General features: G+C 39.8%; 1 protein-coding gene across 5 annotated transcripts in view; it reads left to right on the top strand.

Annotated features, from left to right (window-relative positions):
• The window catches only part of DPP6 (dipeptidyl peptidase like 6), a 549,686-nt gene that overhangs the window by 435,937 nt on the left and 86,940 nt on the right, over positions 1-26,809 (top strand). For all 5 annotated transcript variants that reach the window (XM_064638400.1, XM_064638386.1, XM_064638369.1 and 2 more), the window contains exon 7: positions 11,653-11,734. In XM_064638400.1, the coding sequence (XP_064494470.1) occupies positions 11,653-11,734 (82 nt within the window). The remainder of the gene's footprint in view (positions 1-11,652; positions 11,735-26,809) is intronic.

Here is a 26,809-nt window from a genome sequence, read left to right as displayed (position 1 = left end):
ATTTTTTTTTGGTGTGACCAGCAGAAATGTTATACTTTTTTACAGTTGTCTTCCTATCCCCCAAAATAAAGCCTACCATAAAAAAAAGCCCATTTCTTCAGATGTCCTAGCGGTCACCCAGTTCTGCATGAACCATTTCCTTCTGGACACAGCCAAGTGGTGGCTCCTCATATGAGCTCCTAGCATGGCATTAGCACATCCAGCTGTGCCATATCAATGGGAACTTCCAAATGGGCTTACCAGGATCAGTGAGAAAACCAGCAGTTATTCCCACTCCTCATTGGTTTTGTGTGTGAGAAGGAGGGAATTGTACATAGTTACTCCTAAGCAGAATCCATGTTTCTTACCAAATTCGTGTAGTACTCACAGTAAGTAGAGTACAGGAGCACTCATGGAGATGAGTTCAGCTCTTCCTGCCTACACTGCAGAGGGTCTGGAAAATCCTGCACGTGGCCCCCATGCTGAGCTCCAGTAACTTCAAGAGAAGTCCCATGAGTGGAGTGAGTGCAAATAAGTGCTGGAGATCCACAGAAGTGATAACAGAGGGAGGAACTGAGCCGGTGCTTCACTGTGGGTAAATTATCAAAGTGATGTCTATAGATGTCTCTGCAGAGCTCTTACTATTCTTCCCGTCTCCTTCTTTTATGCAAGCCACTGGCAGGAAAAAAATGGACTTTAAAGTTAATTAGAGGAAACTTAATCAGTTTTGTATGTATCCTATTGTATGATATTTCAAAAGACAACAAGGTTTCCCTTGCACATGCTCCCATTTCCACGTTCACAGTAAAAGGAAATTGTGTTTTCTTATTTAAAATCGTGGATAAAAGAACATCAGGGAACTGACTCTACTTCAGGCATCTGCCCATTTGACCAAGACTGTTCTATTTTATTTTGGTCTGGCCTGTTATGTCCCTTCTCCGTAGCATTAAAAAACCCCTGTGCCTCAATGTCCCCACCTGCAAATTTCTTAAGAAGAGAAATTGTACCTAATAGAGGCAAAATGTGATAATTATTGTAGAGAGTGCTACACACTTTCACTCTTTAATATTTATAAACTTGTACTAGTGCCCACATTTTATTTTAAGAGGAAAAAGTACAGTATTTAATAGAATCTGTTTTCAGCTAATTCAATTTTACTTAGAGGAGCTGAATATTTTCCCCCAGTAATGATCTGTACAGGTTGAAATATAAATAAAATAAAAAAGGTATGTAAAACCAAATAAAAATGTGAAATTTGTTAAATAAGTAGAAAAATGTATTCTGCAGTTCGTGAAGGATCTGCTATTGCTCCTCCTTGTCTCTCCTCCCTCTTTGATAATTATCATTCTATAGTTTTAACACATTTTGAGATAGTGCATATAGTTAATTAAGGCACTTCTGCACAGTGTAGTGGCTTTTATGCCAGCCTATAAATAAGAGCATCCTCATGATGTCATGTGCTTTTTCAGTTGCATTTTGACAACAGAAAACTGGCCCTAGGAATAATTAAATTTTGTAGCTTGATCGTGGAGCCTGACCTTGCATCCTCTGAAGTGGAGAGGAGTTTTTCATCTGAGTTTACTGGCATTTGGCTCAAGCCCTGATGGAGCTGTTTGGCTTCTTGCTTTTTATAATCTTCTGAATTAAACACTCTGTAAATCACCGAAATAGTGGTTAAATCACATACCAGCTTATTGCTTATGAATACATTTTGTACCTCTTTAAAAAGAAAGAGCCAGCATTTCATTAAGCAAAGCCACTATTTGAGCATCACTCACTTCCAAACAGTGACAGGTTGAAAGCAGCTCAGCCTGGGAAGGCAGTTCAGGCAGGACTCTTGGCTGTGCTGGTGGGAGGAAATCCACTTCAGCAGCTCAACACCATATCATTTCCCCAGGGGATTTGCCACTTGCTCACCCATGTTGGTCACTGCGTGGCATTTTTTAATGTGAAATGTTCCTTTCTTGTGTAGGCAAAGCAGTTCTTACCACATGCTTCTTTCTTCCAGAAAGCAGTTGTGATGTGGGTGGACACCTTAGAAACCATGTATAATGATAATAATAACGAATGGTCCCCCGAGGGGAGGATTTGATATTAAGAATTAGAGTAATGACTAAGAAAAAAAAAAATAAAATCTCGGGTAATTAATAGTTAGACGCAGATGTTAGCACTTCAGCAGAGAAAAGCCCAGCGACCAACCTCCTTATGTTACAGAAAAGGTCAACAGTTTATGGCTCATCAGGAAAAAAAAAAAAAAGGAAAGAAGAAGGGTTTGAAGCAAACCCTCCCAGAGTGTTTTTCTGAGACAGCACCCCCTGAAATGGAGGCAGGGCTTCTATTAAATTCTACTCTTGAATAAAATGTGCTTCGCTGGTGAGAAGCCCATCTGCATTTGGAAATGTTCACATGTCTGAAAGCAAATGAACCTCCTCTGGTCCCCAGACTGTGGTGTGCCTCCAAACCATAGACACTGCCAGAGGGTGCAAGCACATCCCAGCACTGACCATCACCAAAAATTGGCTCCTTGGCATGGGTTTTCCTCCTTATTCATACTCAGCGAGGTTGAGTTAGTACAGAGTTTTGACAGAAAAGGGAAATAAAGGTGGATGAAAGAGAATGTACAAAATGATGATAGGTAACTAAACAGATAGGTAACTAGCACCAGATAGATAACTAAACACAGATAGCACCAGATAGGTAACTAACCACAGCCTGTACAGTTGCTGCTTCCATGCATCACCTTCCCAGGAACAAAATTGTTCTGTAGGTGGATTTTTGTAGTGGGAATTGGTACTTTTTTGTTTGCATTTTTGCCCTAGTACTTAAGGTTCCAGAGGGGCTTTCCACTAGAACAGGAACAAGAAACATACATTTCTCCAGGGAACTGTTTTTGCTCCGCTGCTGTCGGGCTGTGGAGACACCCTGCAGCCTGAGGCTTGATTATTTGTTGCTGTGGTTGGGTGATAAACCCTTTCAGCCTACTTAAACTCTCAGCGCATTGCTGTTTGATTATATAGCACAAAGAGTGTTCACTGCATGTTACAAAACAGAGGCTTGTTTCTTTTGTAGGCACCTGAAAAAAAAAACGCCAGGTTTGAGGACCCAAATCTGTAAGATTATGGGCATTTCCTCACTGTTGGGGGTTTTAACGGGTTCTGGGCTCAGATTACATAGTGAGGGCTATAGAGGGACCTCTGCCAGTCACTGACAATGGGATAGTGCCCTACCTCTAAGAAATATGTATTCTGTACCACAGCACTTCTGCACGAGCCGTGTCCTATGGCTGGCTCCCTGTTATCCTTCCTACTTGGTTCTGTGACTGCTACACAGGTAGTCACTAACCAAATTTAATAGTCTAAAAACGTCTTGTTATCCCAAAATGGGCATCCTTCCCTCCTGGGGAGTTCAGAACATATGGGGAAGAAGGATAGGGGGAAATTTTAAAAAGCAAGAAAGGCCCTTTGAGTGGAGAATGAATGCTATAGCCAGGGCTGTCCTTGGTACAGTAGCCACTGAGCAAGTCTCTTTATGGCAAAGGTGATAAAATACCTGTATGATCACCCAGACTGTGTCACACAAGCCCTGATACCTCTTCACCCCTTACCCTAACACTTATTGAGTGTTCCACTTAAAATTTGAGGAGATAAGACAGGAATAGGAAAGGTTGCTTTCCCATGCCACACATGAGAAGGAGATAAGAGGAATGAAATGGCCTTCCATATGAAGAGCTGTGAAGGCAAATGTTACACCCCCTTTCAAATGCAAGCATTTCCTCTTGCTTGTCAGCTTGAGGTTTATTTGTATCTGTTATGGGGCAGAAACACAGAGCCATAGTGGTATTCTTGTCATTTGAATAAGGAGAGTATTTTTCCATCCACTTTTAAACTGTACCTGAAATGAGGCCAGTTGTGGTGGTGTTTAAAAGTGATCATATCGCTGTTGACAAGAAATGGAAATAATGGCACTACAAAGTGTATGCCTTCTTAATTTTAACTGATGATGACACGATCTGTGTGGTGAAAGGCTGTTCAGAAGGGTGTTTCAATACTCCTAAGAACCTACGCACAAACCTCCAAGATCTCCTTACCCTGTTGACAAGAGAAGAAATAAGATTTGCTCAAAGACTCTTAGTTTCCAAAAGGAAACAGAGAATACTGAGTCATTCTGGTTTGTTTTGAAACCAAATAACACAGACTGTTAAATTAGTTTAGAACACAAGCCCAAGAATCAATCTCTTGCCCCAATTAAAAGTGCGACCTAACAAACGGTGAAGTCTTGTTTGTAACGAGGCACTTCTGCTCTCTCTGGGTGTAGGAGATCATTTCTGTATCTCATCTTATGTACTAATAATCCCATATTGCTCTCTGCAGGCGTCACATCATGGTACTATATTTTTATTAGTGTTTGAAAGTCAGACAAGGTCAGCTGGATGGAAAATGCTCAGGTTTCATCATGAACATCCCTTGCTGCCAATGGGTGGAGTCATGTGAAGAACCACGTGCATTCATCCCAGGCTTGTGACTGTGAAAATCTTCTAAGTTCATTCTTAAACATCTCAGTGCTTAGCAAGTTGTTTCTCTTCAACCTGTAGTTTTTTTCCCATATTTTGGATAGCTGATCTTTAGCTAGTTGCAATTCTGACTAGCCTTCTTGAGAGCATTCAGGTATTTAGATTTTCATATTCCTGTGCCTCTGTTGTAGATAAATACATGTGAAATCCTGATAAATCCAGTGCCTTACCTCATGCCTTGGGTAGGTCTGAGGTCAGAGCTGGCTGATAAATCTCTATAGAGTAAGAGAAAATTATATGAGTAAGAGAAAATTACTTTAAAATGGTTACGTTTATCACCTGAATGCTATCACCTCTCTTTGTCTCTTTAGGGGACAAAATGTGACTCCAGGAACAGAAGTTCTTTTAAAAAATGCAGTAAAAATTCACCTGGTCATCTGGGATTTAGAGGGGTCACATGAGAAACGTGGTAATGTCATCATTTTAAAAGTAATGGTAACAGTATCCAAGGTCCATTTCCACTGTTTCCTTGTGCAGGGAAACCCTTAGATTTTGATCAGCATCTTTCAGTCCTCCAGCCTGTATCACTGTGACTCAGAGCTTTGTGCCAGTCTCCAATGCATTTTTAAATCAGTTTTTTTAGACCTTTACTGGAAAGGCAAGTCTGTGCCATCATTTTACATCATTCCCAATGGGAGTTGGTGGCTTCTTTTCTGACAAGCGATAGATTTTCTGTCTCTGCTTATGGAAGATGATCTTTAAGATTCCTTCCAACTCAAACCATCGTATGATTTTAAGGTGGTATTAGTAATGTGCAAGGTTTTGCAGGCTTAGTACCAAATATTACATTGATAAATGCTTGCAGACTATAATAAAAAAGAACCTCTGAGCTCATGTTGTTGGCTTGAATCCAATAGAATTGCCAAATTAGAGACAAATGTTTTAGATTCCCTTGCTTTTTTTATCTTTTGTACTCTAAATCCATAGAATTCATTCGTCTTGGAAAAAATGGATGGTGAGCTCTGGTATTTTTAAGAACAACTGAATGAACTGATGTGTATCTGCAGTTGAAATTAATAAGTTCAAACTTCTTTCATCACCTCCTACTTTTGTTCATTGAAAAGTGCTGTAAGGAAAATATGTGTATGTGTGAGTATGTGCATTAAATATTTAATAGTGAACAAGCCTAGATGAATGGAAGAGCCTTTCCCATCTAATTAAGCACATTTATTAGATTTCCAGGAGGATTCTTTCAGTTGCATCCTCTAAGAGTCTTATTTCTTGCTTGTCGGTTCTGACAAGTCTTTGATTCCCATTTGTATTACATTTTATTCTATCTCACTGGAAGTCTCAGCAGGGCTCTGTAGCTCCTTGGGAGAAATTTTCTTAATGGCACCTGTCTCCTCTTCTGCTTGGTGAATTTTGAAGTAAACAAGTCATTTAATTGTGTCTAGACATTAAAAACAAGTAATTAAAATTCCGGGTTTACTTCTCAAGAAGTGGCATTCTTGCCTCTTGGAAATCTTTCCCTTTTTCTCCATGTCCTTATCTATGGTTCTTTGTACATTTATGAACATGTATGTTTTACATGCTTTTATTTGGTTTTGTGAGTTTTCTCCAGTGTGTTTGTTTTTCTCATCATGCATCAAAAACTCTTAAATATGATGAAGTTTCCACTTCTTTATTGCCTGTCCAGATTTATTCTCTATGTGGTGGTTTATATCTCTTTTTTCTTTCCTTCTTTCTAAGGAGGAAGAAATCTGTCTTAGCTGCTGTCTGATTTTATTCTATTAGAAGTAGATGTGAAGACATTGAGTTCTGCTGCTGAGACAGATAGTTTAGATAGATAGATAATTTTTTATAGTTATCCATAAAAAATGCTTGAAGTGCTCTGAGCTGTTGTCCTTAAGACTGTTGTCTTTCAAAATATTCAGTGCTGGCTTGATGCAGATAACAAGAGGGGATATTTCTGCCTTCCCCATGGTTTTATACTACTGACATCTTAATATACTAATAATATAGGGGTTTTTTCCAAAATTATGGCATTTGCAAGTTAGGCAAGGAGATTCAAAGTTTTTCTCCGCCCAGGTCATATGCATAGTTTTGATTATTTCTTTAGAGGATGGACGTATCAGAGCAGCCTTTAGTGCAAATTGTTGTGGTTTTGCTCACAGTGGCAGCATATGCAGAGAATTTCCATACCAATCCTGTTGCTCTGTATTTAAAATTAAAAGTTATGAAAACAGACCTTAGAAGAACAGCCATACCCCAGACTTTGACTGCTTTTATCAGCTTCAGACTTTTTTCAGTCTGGCATTGCAAAATATTTTTCTTGAAGCAAAGGGAGACAATCCCTCAATTACAGTGGAAAATTTCTGTTGTTTTTTTTTTTTTTTTTAAGTTGTTTTTGAAGAACTTAATAGAGAACAGTTTGTCATGTTTATACTCAGAGGGAGACTCAGTGCCATGAAGTCTCTCAAGGAAACTAGTCTTCTTTAGGAGAAAATGTCAGAAGAGGGAACACATAGATGTAAAAATTTCAGCAAAAACCAATACAAACTCTTTCAAACAAGTTCCTCATTATTCACCATAATTTTTAAAGTCAAATGCAGGAAACCCGATATGATTGATTAGTTTGTTTTGTTCTACATACATGTTCTGAGACCTATTGCAAGCAGAAATGATTTGGCAGGCAGCATGCTGATTGCACTCGGGAAGTTTCCTGGTTTGGAAATTTTGAGGGGAGACTTTCTGAGAGAAAACTTCATCTAAATGAGCAAATTTCTCAATTTACTATTTCAGTAATGGTTTTGGAACATTATGCTGAAGTCACACCTGTGGCTGGAGCAATTTAACAGCCTCTGGTCCAGAAAATGTCATCTAACTGTGGAAGAGTTTATACAGGACCTGCTCCGTATTCTGTCTGGCCGAAAACAATGTCATTATTCCCTTCCTTCCCAGGTTTTAAAATCAGTCATTTTAAGAGACAAAAGAAATAATGGCAACCATCTAATAAGGCCTTGCCATTTCTTTGGCTGGAAATTAGGATTAATGTTCTTTTTCATAAGGAAATAATGAAAATGGTGTGGGGATGCTGTGAAGCTGGTTCTTCATCCAAACCAGGAACCAGAGATATACAGGCTGCCTTCAGAACTGCCCATTTCCAAGCCAGCATCCTGCACAAATGAGCTCACAAGGGACAGGCTCAAATCCAAACAAGCCCTAATTATGAGGGTCTGTGAGGAGCACTGGTTCTTTGTGGAGGCTGAGATGACCCACAATATTGATTGATTCAGGAAAAAAATACAGAGGAATTTTAAGCAGGCTGCTTTGGAGGAGAAAGAAGGGTGAAGCAGTGGAGGACTGCTAGCTTAGTAGTAATAACATACCTCCCAGAAGGAGCTGACTGACATTAGATCCCATTTATGCAACACTTGTGAAGTGGACGAGTGCTCCTGGGATATGGGTCTGACTATAGGTCTGTAGGTCTGACTCCCTTAAGGAAATTTTACCAGGGAGAGTTAAAGGTCCAGAGTAATATGAGATAACTGGAAATGTGTTTGACAGATGCTCTCCAAAAGGGTTTTTCAGTTTGAGGATCTCTAAGAGCATTCTCAACAAGAGCGTTAGAGAGTTGTGGCCATCTCACCCAGAGCAGCTGTGTAGACAACTCATCCTCCTCCTCCTCTCTCTAGGTGATATAATTGCGCAGAGAAATTAAGATATAATTAGTGAAGATGTAATTTGCTCAGAGAAGTTGTTGATAGCCCATCCCTGGAAGTGTTCAAGGACAGGCTGGATGGGGCTTTGAGCAACCTGGACTAGTGGGAGACATCCCTGCCCATGGCAGGGGAGTTGGAACTAGATGATCTTTAAGGTCCTTTCCACCCCAAAGCAGTCTATGACAATGGGTTTTTAAATGGGTTTCTTGGGGCTACCAGGGAGGGAGTTCATTTATATTCCACCACAGACCATGCACCGAACACAGCCCAAGGAAGTATTTGGGAATCTGGTCTTTCATGGTCAGATTCACCAGTAAGTGAACTCAGTTCTGCCTTTGGGCTTGCTGACGGCCTGGTCTCCCCTGGCCACTCCTGATGCAGCCCATCTCCAGGTCATTCCTGCAGTTTGTCTGAAGCCTGATGGATCAGGCTTGGCGAGGAGGGATGTCTTCTCCATCCCCTTGCGCGTGATACTGGAGTTTGCTGCAGGCGAGTGAGTGAGTGTCGCTACTCCAGGGAAGAGGAACCTCTTCAAAAGATGAGGACCAAGTCAAAATCTACCAAGATGTGCATCTCTTGGGAACATTTGTGGGGGGAAACTAGGATCTTAGTCTGCTTTTATAGCCTATGGTAGAAAGGAATAGCTCACAGCATGAGGATGGATGCCTGGCTACCACCTGCCTTCAGTGGTCTGCATCGCCACCTGGATGTACGTGCTGTTACCTGAGTATAGAGGCAGTTTATGGTAACTCGGTTTGTAAATCAGGCACCTCCAGACAACAGGCAATTCCATCGTCTAGCCCTTCTATCACATATTTGTCAAAAGGGTTCAAGGCAAACAGACAAGATTTTGCTACAAAGGATGTTTCCCAGCCATACCCAACAACTTGAGAAAGAACTCAGGAGATGCAATTCCATTTTCCCTTGGCCATACCCAGGAGAGGGAAGATGACTATGCTTTTTTTTTTTTGTCTGCAGCAGAACTTTTTGCTGATAGGTTGAATGGGGTGCCTTTCCTTCTACCTTATCAGCAACCAAAGCTGGTTTATGCTGCATTTCTCATTGCATTAGAGTTTTCCTCTTCTAAAATACGGTGCAGTGAGCAGAACTGCCAGGACTTGTCTGAGCTCTGGTCTGAATTATTCGCTGTAATTGGCATGTCTGTCCCTTAGCTTCACCTGTGTTATCTGAAGCATTACAGCTTTAAGTTCTCACAATTTGTATAATCTGTTTATTTAGGGATGGTATTCCCCCTCCTAATTGTAATTTCTTGCTCTTCTTCTCACCATGGGTAAAATAACCCAAGAACTAGATAGTTCATTTGACAAATAGTGAAGTACTGCTTTTTCTCCCATAAGAGGTTTTGATTTGATTCACTGTTTTTCTCTTTTCCTTCTATGCTCAGAGGTTACTCTCTGTTAAGATAATCAAGATAGCTAACCAAAGAGATTGATTGCTAACAGGCATAGCTGACTGGAAACTTAAGCAGCTAATGCATACAAGCTTGAAAAGATCCAGAACAAGTTGTATGGCTAGTCTTTTTACTGGAATGGGAATTGTGTGGCTGCTCTCAGTATGAGAGTTTTGTATTCTCTTATCCATACCTTATAAAAATTACTGTAGTCTACCCACAAAGACACCTTGTGGGTAAAAACCATAAAAAATGATGTAATTTCACTCTCCTGGGAGCAGCTGTGGATGGCACTTTGCACATAGAGCCAAAAGCTATCTGGGCACCCTAGGATACATTCAGATTTGAAGTGTCAGTACCTCAACAACCCACTCTTGCCCCTCCACATTCTCAATGTGTCCCATCTGCGTCAAACCTGTCATCTTTACTGTGAGGGTGGTGAGAAACTGGCACAGCTTGCCCAGAGAAGCTGTGGCTGCCACATCCCTGGAAATGTTCAAGGCCAGGTTGGATGGGGCCCTGAGCAACCTGATCTAGTGAAAGGTGTCCTTGCCCATCGCAGGAGAGTTGGAACTGGATGATCTTTCAGGTCCCTTCCAACCCAAACCATTCTATGATTCTTTAATTCGGTGTCCTTGAGCACTTCAATTTAAAGTCAGCTCCATGAACCTCTTCACAAGGGCCTTGCAGACTTTATGGGTTATGGTTTATAATCAGGAGAGTGGAAGTTGCTCTTCCATCTGCAAGAATTGTGAAAGGGGTGTGACCATGGGGGTCCTCACCTTGGGTCTGTTTATTGTAGCTGATCCTAGGTCAGGAGTTCATGGGAGATAGTTTTTTTCACTTTGGAAACATGGCACAAAATCAGTTCTGAACATTCCTCTTGCTGCTGTGTTTGGACTTGCTATAACAGCACCAGTGCAGTGGGAATGTGTAGCCAAGAGAGCAGAGCAGGAGTGTGGTACAGGGCCAGGTCCCAAAACAGGCAATGAGGAGAATTCAGTTAGTGTCTAATTATTACATTCGGTTTTGTTATGTTTTGAAAACATGGCCCAGAAAACACTATACAAGAAGGGCTTTTGCTTAAAGGCTAGCAAGGCTTTGGTTCTTTTCTCTGATTTTGGGTGATGTTGGCCTCAAATTGCCTTGTTATTCCTGGCTGTAGGCCAGTGATGATAATACCCTTACTTTTTCAAGCAGTTTGAGATCTGTTAATGAGGCATATTGTATACAGGCTTTATTAGTGTTCTTGTTTGTGGAATGTTACTATACACAGAGTTGTACCAATGTGACTTCAGAATATATAATGTAATTATTTGAGCTGAGTATAAATACAGTTAAGTCAATGCTATCTCTGCTGTGATAAAATGACATTATGCTGCTCTGACATTTACCAAAAAAGCCTCCTTTTTCTATACTGTATTTGTTATGTCTCACTGATGTTCTGCTACAAAACGAAGGTAATGGATGAAAGAACTAGAAAAGCATTTTGATTTTATTGTCTAAAAATTCGATATTTGGTATTAATAGGAGCTTTTGCCTTTGAAGCCAAGCTGCATATCAGTTGTTATACAGATGCTTAACTTTTCTGACATCATGTTCAAAGGGAAATTATTAGGCAGAAAAGCCATGGGGTGAAGAAAATGAAATTATATTTTTCTTGTGGCAGTAGGATTCAAAGATATAATTATTATTTATCATTTGTGGACATCATCAGTGTTGATAAATACAGTTACATTGCTTGCCATCCCTTAACTAATTCTTGAGGCTTAGGCAAGTCAGCAGGGGAATAAATATGTTTAGCTTTGTATTAGTAAGAAACAGAAATTGTCACTTAAATACTTGGTATTACCAACACTTGCTAGGTTTTACCTTACTGCAAAAAAAGTCTATTGAAATCTGGCAATAGTTGTTGGATGATTCCAGGTGAAAGACATCTTACAAGTTCACGGTGTATTTCTGAAGCAGGTGCGCACCAGCTGATACAAGGACATTTCTGGAGCTGAAATCTTATTTTTTTCTCTCTGCAGGGATCCTCAGAGTTTGTACCCCCCTGAGGTCAGCAATGCAAAGCTTCAGTATGCTGGTTGGGGTCCAAAAGGGCAACAGCTGGTAAGAGAAAGAACAAGTGTGCAAATGCATTTAGACACCATGCTGCTATTGCTTGGAAGTAAAGAAAGAGTAATTCTTTATTGACTAGATTCTTGAAACATATATGGTAGCTTCTAGCACCTTTATGGGGATTGTTTTATCATGTAATTTATTTATAAAATTCCCAAATATATACATTCAATGCAGAGAATTTGTGTCTAAAAATGCAGAGAAAGAACACTTTATGGAAGCTTTTTGAGAGGATGCACCTGCTTCTAGCAGTGTTGGACACAGGACAGATTATAGAGATAACAGACAGTGTGATTTAGTTCACATCTCATTGCTTCACAAGGGCATCTTCAGACTTGCAAACTTGGCACTGGGGATATGTTAATATTAGCAGCCCTGTTTGGAGAATGCAGCTGTCTAGAACAGAGGTGCCCTGAATTTGCCCCGTAGTTGTTTGTAAAATAGACAGAATTAGAAGTGTATTCTGGACAGTTTTCAGAGCTGTTTAAAAAAACCAACGATATCACTTGTCAGGGATTTATTATATTTCATGGAGCTTTTCATACTGCGACAATCCTGAAATCTCCAGTATTTTATCCCTCAGCCATGGCCATCCTGGATGTGCCCATTTTTCAGAGCATGTATTTCCTGTCCAAATCCCCTGGCTTCATATCCTGATGCAAATCCAACATTAAGGTTTTGAATATACCAAACACTCTCTACTGTAACATGAAAAGAAAAAGTGGCAACTTCTTTTTTGCTATGTAAGTTTTATACCAAGAAATGAGCCTTGAAAGCTCATTACATGAGAAAAATCTGGCATATGTCTCCTGTCCCCCGTCCTCTCTTGGGGATTGTTTATCTGTGGCCTTAACTAGATTGTTTTCAAATTTTATGATTTAAAAAACAGCAATAGGAGACATTATAATTGCCAGTCTGCAAATTGGGTTGGAGAAAACATAACAGATACAGGAACAGGAAAGTCTCTCCTCTGCTCCATCAGGGAGATCACCGACCTCAAATCTGATCAGAGAGGCGATGCAGCAGCCTTTACCTCTATGCAAAATGACTTCTGAGAAGCTCATTGCTTTCGTTGCACACACATACATGCCTAATTTCATCCTCTAACATGTGCCATTTTGAATTCCTTAGACTGTTGCCCAGGAATTCACAGCTGAGCAGTTTGTATCGATTCGCAGGGACTGGGGTCTGATCATGACCAAGCTCTTTCCTTTATGTTCACTGGGGAAGACCAGTGGAACCTCATAATTGTGCTTCTGGTCAACTGATGATAATTATATAACAATTATATATATAATATATAATTATATAATATATTAAAAATATTTATTATATTCAAAAATAGAATCGCAGAATGGGTTGCAAGGTATCTTAAGGATCACATTCCTCCAACCCCTCTACCATGGGTAGGGAATACCTTTAGGACATAGCAAATACAGCCAAAACAGAACAGCATTTTTTTCTTCACTGTTCACTGGCTTTATTTTAAGTCTAACAAACTGAGTTTCACAACATATAGCAAAAAATACATCTGCTAATTAAAAGCTAATATTGAGTTGCATTAGTGATGTTTTCCACAAGTGAATCTTCTTTTCTTTAATACAGTTTTGCTGTGAACTTGTGTGCCTTCAGCACCTTGAGTCACAGAACATTATTGATTCACACTCATGTTCATTTTACCAAGCTGAATGGGTTTACTTAACTTCCACATCGGAAAGAAGATTTAAGTTTTTTCATCCCAAAGTCAAGGTGACCAATTTACTGCCTCCATTGCCCTCTCTACCATGCATTCTCTACATAACCATACAGAAAGGAAAAGTATTTATATCAAAATAGACAAATGTTGTATACAACAGGCAGTATATACAGTCTAGGAGAAGAAAAGTTTTCTTTACTCCCAACTTTATCATTTAATGCTGAAATAACCAATACCACTTTCCACCATATTTTATTAAGAAATTTACAGGGAAAACTTAAAGCCCTAAGAATTCCTGAAGACATCAAGTTTAGTACATGTTCCTTCTGTGGAATACATGCTGTATATTTTTAAGTACCTTTAAATATCCCTGTGGCTGTTGAATCCCATATGAAATGTCTTGCTACAGTGGATTTGTAAATTGTTGGCCTGTAATTGAGCTCTATTCCCTGTTCTTGCATTTGCAATCAGGGTAGATGAAGAGCACCTCGCTGGTAGTTTAAGCATTATCTTTCATACTTCTAACATATGTGCCTCTAAGCTCTTTTCCTTGCCAGTTTACTTTGAAATAAAATTATAGCTGTAGTTTATAAAATAATCAGGCTTTTACATGCATCAATATAATCTATTTATATCCAATGATCAGCAGAGAATTACCAAAGAAGCTTAAGAAAAAAAATGTACAAACATTATAAATGAGAGAAAACCACAATGCTCACTGTGCTGTATTTCAGGACTAATTGGGTTACTCAGAATATAACTGGCAGAAAAATTCGTGTCACCTTTTGTGGGGAAAACATCGAATGCATAGACAGAGAAAAATTAAAGTCTATTAAAATTTGATAGTGTGAAGATGTTTTTTCTAAGTGTGCACTGAGTCGTGTTGCAGGAGAAGGAGGGGAAATATGTTGAGTGGGATGGAAACGAGTAAAATACGGGGAACTATGTGTCAGCTCCTCTGTTTTCAGGTGGTTACAGGGCCAAACATCTGTGAGAACATTTGAGGGTGGTCCTACAGCAGCAGTAAGCCACCTCAGTGTGTGCCAGCCCTGGTGCAGCATCCCTCTGTGCACAGGCTGCAATCCAATTTCATGCTGCATCTCCCAGGAAAGGTGGGAGTAAAGGGCAGATGGGTTTTGTATCACCTTGAAGATACCCCAATTTTCAGGAAATAAGAAAGCTTTCCCCTTGAAATCTCCTGGTTTGTTCTTTTTTGGCAGCACAAAGGAGAGGCAGGGCAGGAGAGTAAGAGGGTTTGATTCCAAAATTCTTATTCTCTTTGTAGCTTCCATTTCATGCTTCCTAGGGGAACTTTGGGTTGCTGTGCCTGACCTCTTTCTCTATGGCATGTCTAATCATTCAAAAAAGAAACAAATCTGAAACAGGAGCAGCCTGAATGATCTGCATTCTCTACGATTAAAAATAAATAGTGGAATATTCCCAGGAGCAGTTTGCTATTTATCTTGTTTTCCTTTGTCCTTTCTCATTAAATTATATGCCAATTTTTAGATGATGAACTCCTTAGAGCGTAGTTCTTGACTTCTGACTAGCCTGCAGAATGCCACACATGCCAACTGAGCTGTTTAAATAATGGCAGATACTGGATCAGAGCAAATCTGTGTCAGAAGATTAGAATGCAAAAGAACCCTTCACTTCTGGCACCTCAGAAAAATGCTTCAGCTTTTCTCTGATCTCAGCCAAAGTCTTAACAAATTAAAAGTCTTACAAAACTGTTGGAAGCATGGGGCCCTTACTGGTATGAGGCTCCAGAGTCAATAATAAGAGCCACTAATTTCAGTGCAAGAGGGAGCACATTCCCTAAATCTGGGTGTTAACAAGGGGCTCATTCCTCTCATTTGTCCTGCAACATGAGCCATCATTCATGCCTTTGTAGAATGAGTGAAAAACACTGTTAACTTGGAATAGCAGCGTGATATATTCACTATTTGTGGGTGTAAATGACTTTGCAAAATGTCTGTGGAAAAATCCATCCTTTCCATGGTGCACCCGACAGCACAAAGTCACACTTAGTATTCATTTTCATCAGCCCACTGGCCTTCAGAGTGGTGCTTGGTGGGTTTTTTTAGTGAATAGGCTGTATCATCCTCAGTTTGTGTGATACTTTCCAGCAATACGAGGATGTGGGTGCTATGACAGGACTGAAAAAAAAGCTTTAGGCCGTACCTTCACTCTCTTCCGAGTGTGCTTATCTGCATTAAGAGTCTTCACTCCTTATATTTCCTCTCTTTTTCTGATCATGCCACCTATGACTCAACAGCTACCCACTTATAAAGTTTTAATTCTGCCACCAAAAAAAAAAAAAACCCTTCAGTTAATTGATCTTACTGGAATATTTTACCAGTTTCCTCACGTTACATCTCTTATAGCGAGGCTCTGCCCACGTGCCGAGAGCTCATGTGAGATTCCTGTGGTACATTTGCCCCAGTAGTATCTAAGCAAATGTTAGTAGTTACTATGATCTTGAACTCAGCTTTCATAAAAGTTGTGTGGCTCACAGGCGTGGACCTGTCTATTAATCCAGAAAAATAGGTGCAACGTGAAGAGATTTCCTTTGATGTTTTTCTTGGCAGTGTGGCCGAAGTCAGGGAGGGCTTCAGGAGTAAGAGTCTGTCCAGTGCATATCTGCAGCTAAGGTGCTCAGTGAATAAATCCAAAGCTCTCAGGAGGCTTTTATGTAAGTTATCTCAAAATGAGTGCATCCAGGTTCAAAATATTTGCTTTAAGGACAAGCTAGGAATATCCGTGGGCCCTGTTGCCAAAGGAAGGAGGAAGCAGGAGGACTGCTCTGATAAAATGCAGTGAATATTTGTTTACACTGACAGCACTAAATACAGTTCACAGGAGCTGTTAAACTCCCAATTCCAAAAGCGGAAGAACTTCTGCTGTGCTGCTATTTTCTTCTTTTTTTTTTTCCTTTTTAAAATCAGAATCTGTAACAGTCCTGACAGATATTAATGGTAATGGTGACACATCAGATGCTAGGGGAAGCAGTTTTGCACAACTTTAGAGGCAGCAGTTATAATTCTACGAAATCTCTCTCATAGATCATAGTATTTATTCTTCAAGGAAGGGTAGCATTTTTTTGAAGTTTCCCCTGGCCACTCAGTCTTTTACTGTTTACTCTGTTTCTTTAAGTACCAAAAACATACAGGAAGAGGATTAGGGTTGCTGGAAGTTTTGTATGCCCTCACACTTACTGCAGCCCCACGAAAGGGGCAAAATGGGTTTTTCCTGCATTTGTAGGCAATGAGCCTTTTCCAGTGTCAACTCCTTTTGGAGCAGGAACTAACTGTTATTCTTTGTAGATTGTGCTGCAATCAAATTTATAATTGGTTCTGAGGTAACAGGAGTTCAGTTTCACAGCAGGTGCAGAAGATGCATTAAAAAATCTCTATTTCAGTGAAATGCAAATGGCAGGGAAAAAAAAAAGAAGTGATTCTTTCAGCCCCTGCCAAGTTAGGGGGTTGCAGGTGCCCTCAAAAAGTGAATGCTGAAGCTGGTAAACAGCTTTTTGTCATACATATTGCTGTTTAAAAAGTGCAATACAGTTAAGATAAATACTGGATTTTCTTAAAACATTTGAATGATAGATCCTGCTGCACATGACCAGAACCTATCTACCTTGCTTGCTATCTTTTTTTTTTTTTTAAAGGCTGTAGTACAATGGTTTGCCAACTGGGGTGTCTATATACAAGAAAAGCTGGTTCAGTGATGACATCTGGAATTAAACTGGAGTGACTCCTCTAATTAGAATTTTTTTCCTTGCCTGAATTTGCGCCTGTCATGCCAGCTTAGTTCCAGGCAGAAGGACTGCACAGATATCAAGGGAGGAGGACCATTTTCACAGGAGGCACTGAATCATCTGCTGTTTTTCCTATTCCAGCAGGGCTTTTGAACTGCTCTGTGTATAATTGCTGTAGGTCTATTTGTCTCTACCATTATTTCATAGATTTTTACATCATTATTTTGAAGCTGCTGTTCTCTCACCTTCTCTTTTTTCAATAACATCTGAATCAATATTTAGCTGTGGTCTGCTGTATGTAATTATTCTGGCTTGCTTATCTTGCTAGCTACGAGAAAGAAAGGCTTCTCCCCCCCCCCCACCTCAGATGTGTATATAAGCTCTATTTAAGCATGGTGAGGGATATTCAGACAACTTTTTACATGGCTCTGCATTCTGGGAAAACAAGAATTTCAGCACAGTAACGTGACATCTCCTCCTCATCCCCTTTTCCAATGTCAGAATATGAATTTTTTTAGGGAAATTCTAGTAAGATATATTACACACACCCTGAACACCTGGACATGTTGCTCCTGTTGGGGATTCTCTTTCCCCTCTCCTCTCCCTTTATTCTAATAATTCCACTGGAAGAGTGTTGTGTTTAGGTTTTCTTTTGTTCGTTGGTTATGGTTTTTTTTTCCTTTGATGCTCTGCTCTTTGGTACAGTGGCAGTAGTGTCCTATTTTTAATTTTGCACATCCTTGTCATTCCTTTGGCATCAGTGGGCTTGTTGTGTTGGGTCCTCATTCCCCAAAGGGAGGCTTTGGCCCAGTCATTGTTATGAGCTCTGCCGAGAATGGTCCTGTCCCTTCCCCTCTCAGCATCCTTGCTACTGCACCTTCACCAGTGGCAAAAGAGCAAGATATTTAAGATAATTGAAGATGATCTTACTGAAAAAAAAGATATAACTTATTTTATTTTAAATAAGATGTTGCTCTTTTTGTGGGCATGAAAGATTTCAGAGTTAAAAAATGAAACAGATTATTTGCCATAGAAGTTTTACAAATAAATCAGAAAGTAAATGCCCTTACACCCAAATATGAGACATAGGATGATACAGGCATCACCCTGGGGGTGAGACACTGCCACAGGCTTCCTCTGTGACTTTATCTATGTCACTTTGTTTTCTGGTTAAGTTACAGCAATATATTCCTACCTTACAGCAGACTTACAGAATTAATGCATTAAATGTTGCAGACAATCACACTCTCCATTAAGGAAGCTGAGTGTGTATCTACAAGTGTATATATCAATAGATTCACTTGCTTAGAGCAATTCCCCATCTTGTTTTACTACAGGGAAAACACTGAGTTCTCTTCCTTTATATGCTACCACATTACCTTATGTATGCAACTGAAGCTGCATAAAATAAAATATTCCTGGCAGTACAACATTCCAGTGTTGGGTCAGTTCCACTGAAAATAGTTCCCTCCTATTACAGAAATTCCTTAAATTTCAATTGTGCTTTATGGATATCGAGCAATTCTTTTTTCTGAAGGGTAGTTTTCATTTCAGAGGTCTAACTGCTAGAAGTATCTATTTGCCTAAGGGCTCCTGGCATCTTACAAAGCTGTGGTTGGTAGATGATGTCCATTGAAATAAATGCTTATGAAAAGTGTTGTGTTACGAGAGGTGCTGTTTTGTGCCGTGAAAATAGGTACCTTTTACTTTAGATAGCAGCAATCGTTGCTGAGAGCATGATGAAGTGACAGACATCAGGATGCCACGAGCAGGGCTGAGCAGTGCCACCCAAGGGACTGCCAGTGTTTCACCTTTGTTTGCAGTGTTGGTCTCTCCTTCCCCAGAAACTGCCACTTGTCAGAGGCATGAGAAAGCTTCAGGAACAATTCTGTTAGCTCTGCTCTTCACCTGCTGGAATAGGTGTTGATTTTTTCTACAACTAAGTTTTAATTAAAGAGGAATATTACACTGACTGACTCACTGTCCAAGATCGGACGTGCACCTGGAAGAATCCTGAATCCCAGTTGCCAGTTTCTTTATGCTGACACAAGTAATATCTGTGCTCTCCTGAGTCAGGTATTCATTCTATAACACAATAAAATATTTTAAATGAAACACTGTATCATCTCACATTAAATAATCTAATTTATCGAGATGTCCCACATAACCATCAGTGATATTAGATTACAGAATACAAGATAATCCATTAAGCTGAACTTAAAAGCAGAATCAGAGTTCCATACTAAATGGTACATTTAGTATTTCATTCTTTTTACGTAACAAGGCAGTTATAAATTAAAATAACCCCATTAGAATACAGGGCAATGAAATCCAAGCAGACATGGTTCTCTTTGTTGAGGTGAAACAAACCCTCTTTTCTTCCCTGAAGAACAGAAAATAGGACAGCATGTTTTTCTTGAAACATGTAATTTTAAATCTCCTGAATCATGATAATTGTTTATTTGGCTGTACATTGGCAGATTCTAGGTGTGATTAGAATCAGTGGGCGTTGTGGGCTCACCTGCTCACAGAATACAAATGGAAATGCACAGAGCACATTGTAAGGATGTTTGTAGAAACCTGAGAAGAATATTAATGCACTGAAGGACTTAAGATGGGAAAATCAAGAGGAAAAAAAATCTTTTCTGTACCCAATTTAAAAGGAAAAATTTTGAAAATGTGTCTCCATATCACAGAAATGTCATTACTCCTCTAGTCCGTTATATGAGACTTTATCTCTAGTACTAGTTTTGCCAGTTTGGGATTGTCTCTGAAGACCTTTAAACCTACAGGATCTTACAAACTCTACTGATTTCCAAAGAGAGAATCCAAGTGGGATTCTTCCAAGAAAGTTTCTGAACAGGCCTAAGTCTACACTCCTGAATTCCGGAGCTTAATGCGCTTTTTTGCCGTGATATTTCCTCTTGTGATCCTGAACTTCACCACCTCATGGTTTGTGCAGCCTCAGCTGCTCCCAGCTTTCACCTTCCTCTGTAGTTTATCCTTGTTTGAAAGCGTGAGGACCAGCAGAGCATCTCCCTTCTTCAACTCCTTGATCAGTTGTGTCAGGACAATGTCATCAATGCCCCCCACAGACCTCCTGGGTTAGTGTGCCCATGTTGTTGACCCTTCAGCAGATAATGGTTAAGGTCCCCCGTGAGGACCGGGGCACTAGAATGTGAGAGTTCTTGCACTTACATGAAGAAGTAGCTGAAGATCTTGACCAGTCAGCTGGCAGCAGATGCTCACCACAACATCACCCACACCTGTCTGCCTGCTAATCCTGACCTGTAAGCTCTCATTTGGCCCTTCATGCATCACCAGGTAGGGCTCCAGGCACCTCTGCTGCTCTGTTGCATAAAGGGAAGCTCCTCCTCCTTGGTATCTTGGCCTGTCCTTCCCAAAGAGCCTTTATCCATCCATCACAACCCTGCAGTGTGAGCTGTGCCATCATGTCTCTGTGATCCTATTGGGATTGTAGCTCTACAGCAGCACACAAGCCTTAATGAGATTAGCTCAGTTGGTAGGAGCACAGTGCTAATAATGCCAGGGTTGAGTTTGATCCCTATAGAGGCCGTTCACTTATGAGTTGGAGTTGATGATCCCTGTCCATACCTTCAGAAACTGGATCGTTTCCAACTCAGAATATTTTGTTATTCTGTAATTCCTCCTGTTTATTCCCCATGCTGCAAGCATTAGGATTCAGGCACGTAGAGGTATCCAGCCGTGACAGTTTCCTTGGAAAAACAGGAAAGCTTTCTTCATGGACTTGTGTGCTCATCTTCTCCTTCTTTTTGTGCATTGTTTGAGGTAAGCCTCCTTGAGCCCTGTTCACCAGAGTGTCTCTTATCCACATCTACCTTTTCTTTTTAGCGTGATCTACCACTTCCAGAACTGGGGCACTGAACTTGGTCTGTAGCTCCAGCTCTGTCAGCAGATCAGGACCCTTCCTCACAGAGCCTGAAGTCACCACTTTCCAGCCTTCCCCTTCTCAGGAGTCTCCATTTACCAGCACAGTCATCTCAGACTCTGCCTGCCCCTCCTTTCTCACAGGGTTTCAGAGAAGGTCCTTTAACAGCCTTTTTGACATCTCTGGTGTTGCAGAGTCCTCTGACAGTCTCCCACTGCTTCTTCACTTCCTTCACCCCTACCCACCTCCTGCAGGCAAGGTGACCATCTCCCCCAGCCCTAGAGAGAATTCTCCTCCAGATCTTGAGACCCACATCCTCCCTTGGCAGTTCTTAAGATGCTGTTCATGGAGCTCTAGACACTGTTCATAGATATAGAAAACGTTTCTTTATTTGAAGACATGTAGGAATGCTTTTTCGTTTTCTCTGACTTAGTCTCTTTGTTGATCACATGTGATGAAAGCAAAATGAAGCTCTTAATGTTTATTTCACAAGGGATATCGGTAATTTCCAAGCATATGTGGCTAAAATCAGGAGATTTGGTGGTGATTCTGCTGCATTTCCTTTCCTAGATGTGTAATCAAGGCCACTGAAGGCAGCAGATTTTTTTTGTCTTTTATAGTAAATCTGATGGCTTCCTTTGCAGAAACAGTTGCATTTCCTTTCACTGAATTGATTTCCATACACTTAAGCTTTTACACCACTGATGTGTCCAAGACTTCAATCCCCAATGAAAAGCCATGACTGTTTTTGATGTGTTTGTGGATCAGCACAATACTTATATGTATCAGTCCATACTACTGTATTCTCTGGCTTTAGTGGTCCCCTGGGGTTATTTCAGCTTTCTGTCCTAAAAGCTTTCCTGCAGAATCATTTTAAACTGATGTAGTCCTCATTTTGGTCTAAACATCACCTTTGCCCACCTCTGGGCAGGTTAAAGTTGAATTAAACTAAGTTTTATCTGTTTGTGGCATACCTTCAGAAACTGCTATGCCCTCTAAATCCTTGCTGTCTTAAGGAGTTAGCTTCTTACTTTGAATTAAAGCCCTGGTGTGAAAAGCTGAAACTGTAGCCTTTTCTGTCAATTATTTATCAAGACATGATTCTCTGCGATGTGCTGATCGTGTGGAAGAGTTTCATTGTTTTATCACTGGTCTTAATAATAACATTTTCATTTTGTAAAGAAAGAGATTTGATTTAAAAATTCTTTATCTGACTCCTCCATCATAATTGCTATCTGCCTCTTTCTTAAATTGTGAACATGAACTGATTGATGGAGAGAATGAAAATATTTTGAAGTTTTTTTGTCTTAACATCTTTTTTACCACCTGTTATCAAGCTATATTTAAATGGCAAGAAGAAAAGCCTAATTAAAATACTAGATCTTATTATGTAAGCTCACTGGTGAGGAGCAGTTTATGGTTTTATTACCCTTTTTTGAAGAACTGATAGGAGTTGGCGTAATCATGTCATATGCATTGAGAACAACACTAATGACAGAATGCATTAATGGCAGCTATTTGAACATCAGAGTTTGCATATTATGAGGTTCAAAAGAAGAAATTGGCAGAATATTCATTAAATAATGCATAGTCAATCAGCAACAAGCTTTAGAACTGATTTTGAATTGATCACACATTTTTCTGCTGACGTTGATGTAAAAGCAATAACAGAAAAATGCCAAGACCTTTCTGGTACAGTGCTCATCAGATTTCCTTGATATTACAAAATGAAAACACAATTACTGTATCTGCTTCAAGGTGCTACATGGCTGAGGATGGGCATGCTAATTCTGTGTAGTACAGATAAGTTTTAACTTGGACAAACAGCAGGGAATCTTTCTCTCTGCAGCTTTTTGTTCTCACAGTCCTCAACTTCCAGGTTTCGTATGGCAGTGGAAAAACAAAACTGTCATGAGAAGGGATGTCTCCAAAATATCTAGATGGAATTAGAGGGCGCTAGAAATGGAGAGGAGAAGGGAGAGGTCTTTCTCCATGTGCGTTTCCAGGAAGAGCTTGATTGTAATCAACACTACTTGTGTTCATGGTCTGACACTTCCAAACCCCATTTACATGCCATGACTCTGTTACAGACTTCAACCAGCTATTTAGCATATAAATAAAGGCATAATACTTTTCTGCTTCCTAGACATATTGGAAAAGCAAATCTGTGTATTTTCCTGAGTCTTTCAGATCAATGTGATGGATAGCACCATATAAATATGTAAATAGTTAATATACAGTTCAGCACAAGATGTTCCTATCATTGACACCCAAAAGAAAATGAATAGGAATTAAGATATTTTAAGGAAGTTGTCCTATGCTGAAAAGTTAAAAAAAATGTCCTTGATTAAACTTTGGCATTGTTGTAGTGGGTTGACCTTGGCTGGTGACCAGATGCCCACCAAGCTGCTCTATCACACCCCCTCCTCAATGAGCCTGGGGAAGAAAATACTATGAAAAGTTCATGGGTCAAGATAAGGACAGGGAGATCACTCTCCAGTCACCATCATGGGCAAAACAGACTCGACTTGGGGAAATTAAGTTAATAATTTGCCAATTAGTTGTAACAGAGAGGGACAGTGAGAAATGAAACAGAAATAAACACACCTCCCCTCCCCACCACTCTTTCCTTCTCCTGGGCTCAACTTCGCTGCTGAATTTTCTACCTCCTCCCCCTGAGTGGTGCAGGAGGAGGGGGAATGGGACTAGCAGTCAGTTCAAATCACTTCCTCTCTGCTGCTCCTCCCTCCTCACACTCTTCCCCTGCTCCTGCGTGGGGTCCTTCCCATGGCAGACAGTCCTCCACGAACTTCTCCAACCTGGGTCCTTCCCATGGCAGACAGTCCTCCACGAACTTCTCCAACCTGGGTCCTTCCCACGGGTTTCAGTCCTTCAGGAACAGGCTGATCCACCATGGGGCTCCTGCAGAGAACCTTCTCCACTGACTGTGGTGTCTGCAGGGTTGTTTTCTCACATTTTCTCACTCTTCTCTCACATATCTAAACCCAGCTTTTTTACCCTTTGATAAATACATTGTCACAGGGGCATTACCAGCATCCCTGATGGGCTCAGCTTTGACCAAAGGCAGGTCAGTCACTTTACACGGATTTTTTTTTTTACTAATTCTGCAAAATAAATATAAGCATTTATGAGAGATGCACAAAATTTTGAAATTACCGTGTAATTTTTTTTTAACTCTTCAGAATGCACTCACGGGTAAACTGGTTCTCCAACAAAAGAGCAGAAAGAGAGAAAAGTAAAAGAAGGCTTTAACATTAAAAACAGAAAACAGTGAAGTACATTATGTGGGATGAGGAGATAGCATGTTCATTTGTAGTTCTATTTCCCCACTCACTGTGTCTTCCATTTGGTGTCTGATCTTTTTGAGCCTCAGAGGAAGCTTGAACAGATTCTGGATTTAAAACAGTGTCAAGCCAAGACTTTGTGCCTATCTATACATGAAGGCCAGTTCTTGTTGATCAAACTCTCTGTGTTAAATGGCCAACCTTTCCATGTTATCTATTCTCATAGATAAATCCTGTGGGCTCACCTTGCAGTGTGGAAAGCTGCCTTTTAATGTGTAGGAAACACTCACACTTCTCAATGTGCTAATAATTTAAAGTAATAAGCACCTAGGCATTAACTTTATGCTTGGAGATGCTAAATTTGAGTGATGCAGCTCATTCAGTTGACAAGTTATACATGTTAGAAATGGCGGGGTAAAGAGAACATAAACTTAGACTGCCACCTTACAGCTGGAAAATAAATAGGAGCAGTAAAAATGCAGATTAGTGCACATGAATTTGTTTTCCTTTGGTCTCTGAAGAAATAGGAATTTCATGCACCTCTTTGGCTGGAAGGAAGGTGGGTTGAACAACTGTAAAAGGAGATGTAGTATTCACTTGCTCAAAATAATTGGTCATTGTGACTTTTGAAGTGGTCTTAAAGAGATTATTGTCATTGCATTCCTGAAAAGGTCCATAAATTAATCCATTTAAAAGTACCAGTACTTTAATTACCGCAGCATAATTACTTAATACCACTCTGGGTCAGTTTGGTAGAGAGCACTACTTTAGAAGCCCTAAGCAGTTGCAAAAACATTTTAAAGAAATCCTCCTTAAATCAATCAGTGTCGTTAAGGCTCTTGTGTGTTTGAAGTGAATAAAGTTTAATTTGTTGTCAGTTCAAATATTTTCCTTACTGTATAAATTTCTTTTACTGGATGCTTAATCTTTGACTTCCCATCTCAGGCTTGTGGTCCAATCTGTCTAGTATTTTTTTCTCCAATAGTTGTGTCACACAAGGATGTCAAATGGTTTGAAGTCATCAGTTCTAACACAAATTGCAAACAGACAGAGATTTCTTCCCAGCTCACAGGAATTAGTGGTGTGTTGATACCTGAGGCTAAAGTAGTTGTATCTGAAAGTTTCAGGTGACATCCTGAGCCACATAAAGCCAACAGCAAAATCCCCATTGATTTTTATTACCCTGGGATTAAGTGAATGCATTTAAAAACCCCAAAACTTTATCTTAATCCCCTCAGATATTCTAGTTATTTTTGTTAAGTGTTTAATCTTTTGAGCATCTGTTATGACATCCAGCAGAAAGAGAAGGAATTTCTTGTCTTTTGTTAGATCCAGTGGCAAGGAATCCTACGTGTTAATTCCGATTTCATATAGGAAAAGTATTCTAGGTTTCTTTCATTTTTCTGTTGATTGGAGAAATAAAATGGTGAAAATTTTCCTTTTTTTTATGTCCTGTCCATTATCTTGTACAAATTAACTCCCGGTTTATTCTATAGAGTCAGCAATTTCTGTTTTTTCAATCTATGTACGGGTGTTTCCATTCCTCTTACTTCTTTCAGAATATCCTCTCTTTCCTCTGTGTTGAATGTGTCACCATGAAATCAGACATGGTATCCAACGTGGGGATCTGCCTGACTTAGCACAGGTTGACTTTCCATGCCATTAGTTGTGCTCAGTGTTGGATTTTAAGGCATATATATTGCAAGAACATCTGGGGTAAAGTCTTGCTCAGATATGCACACTGGAAGAGAAGACACCAGAAATTTTGGCTCTGGTCTTTGTCTCCTGTACAGAGAATCATAAAACTGAGCTTTACCCCTTCTGTCATCATTTTACATTTGACTAGAAATGCTATGTAAAACAAGCATAAAAGAATGTGAAAGTAGTGTCTGTACGTATTTTTTATTATTTTTTTTTACTAAATTTTCTTATTCTCTAATTAGCTGACAGGATTGATCATTTGATAGAAAGCACCGCTTTGATGTCATAAAACCAAAACAGTAAAAAGTACTATATAGGTATTTCATAAGATCACCAAATATCTTTGAAACCCAGAATGTGAAGTAATCCAAAGACATTTCTTTCCTGATGAATAACAGGAAGTTCAAAAGCTTTTTCTTAATTTATAAGATACATTACACAGAAATCTTCCTTGTGCTGCTTCAGTTATCTTTTATCTTGATTATGGTTGACGTTTTTAGGGTACAAGGCACTGTAGTTAGGAGGATAATTTTAAATTCTCTATGAGATGCTGCAGTTTGGCTCTGAATTATATGGGAGACAGTCAGAGCACTATATTATTTTTCCATTGCAGCTACCAGATACCTCATACAACCTGATTAGTGCAATGAGGCTTTGAAAGACAAAACAGTGAAGACAGAAGACATTCCAA

Source organism: Pseudopipra pipra, chromosome 1, assembly GCF_036250125.1.
Source record: "Pseudopipra pipra isolate bDixPip1 chromosome 1, bDixPip1.hap1, whole genome shotgun sequence".
NCBI lineage: Eukaryota > Metazoa > Chordata > Aves > Passeriformes > Pipridae > Pseudopipra > Pseudopipra pipra.
The sequence above is the reverse complement of the archived record's forward strand: the minus strand, read 5'-3'. Positions and strand labels throughout refer to the sequence as shown.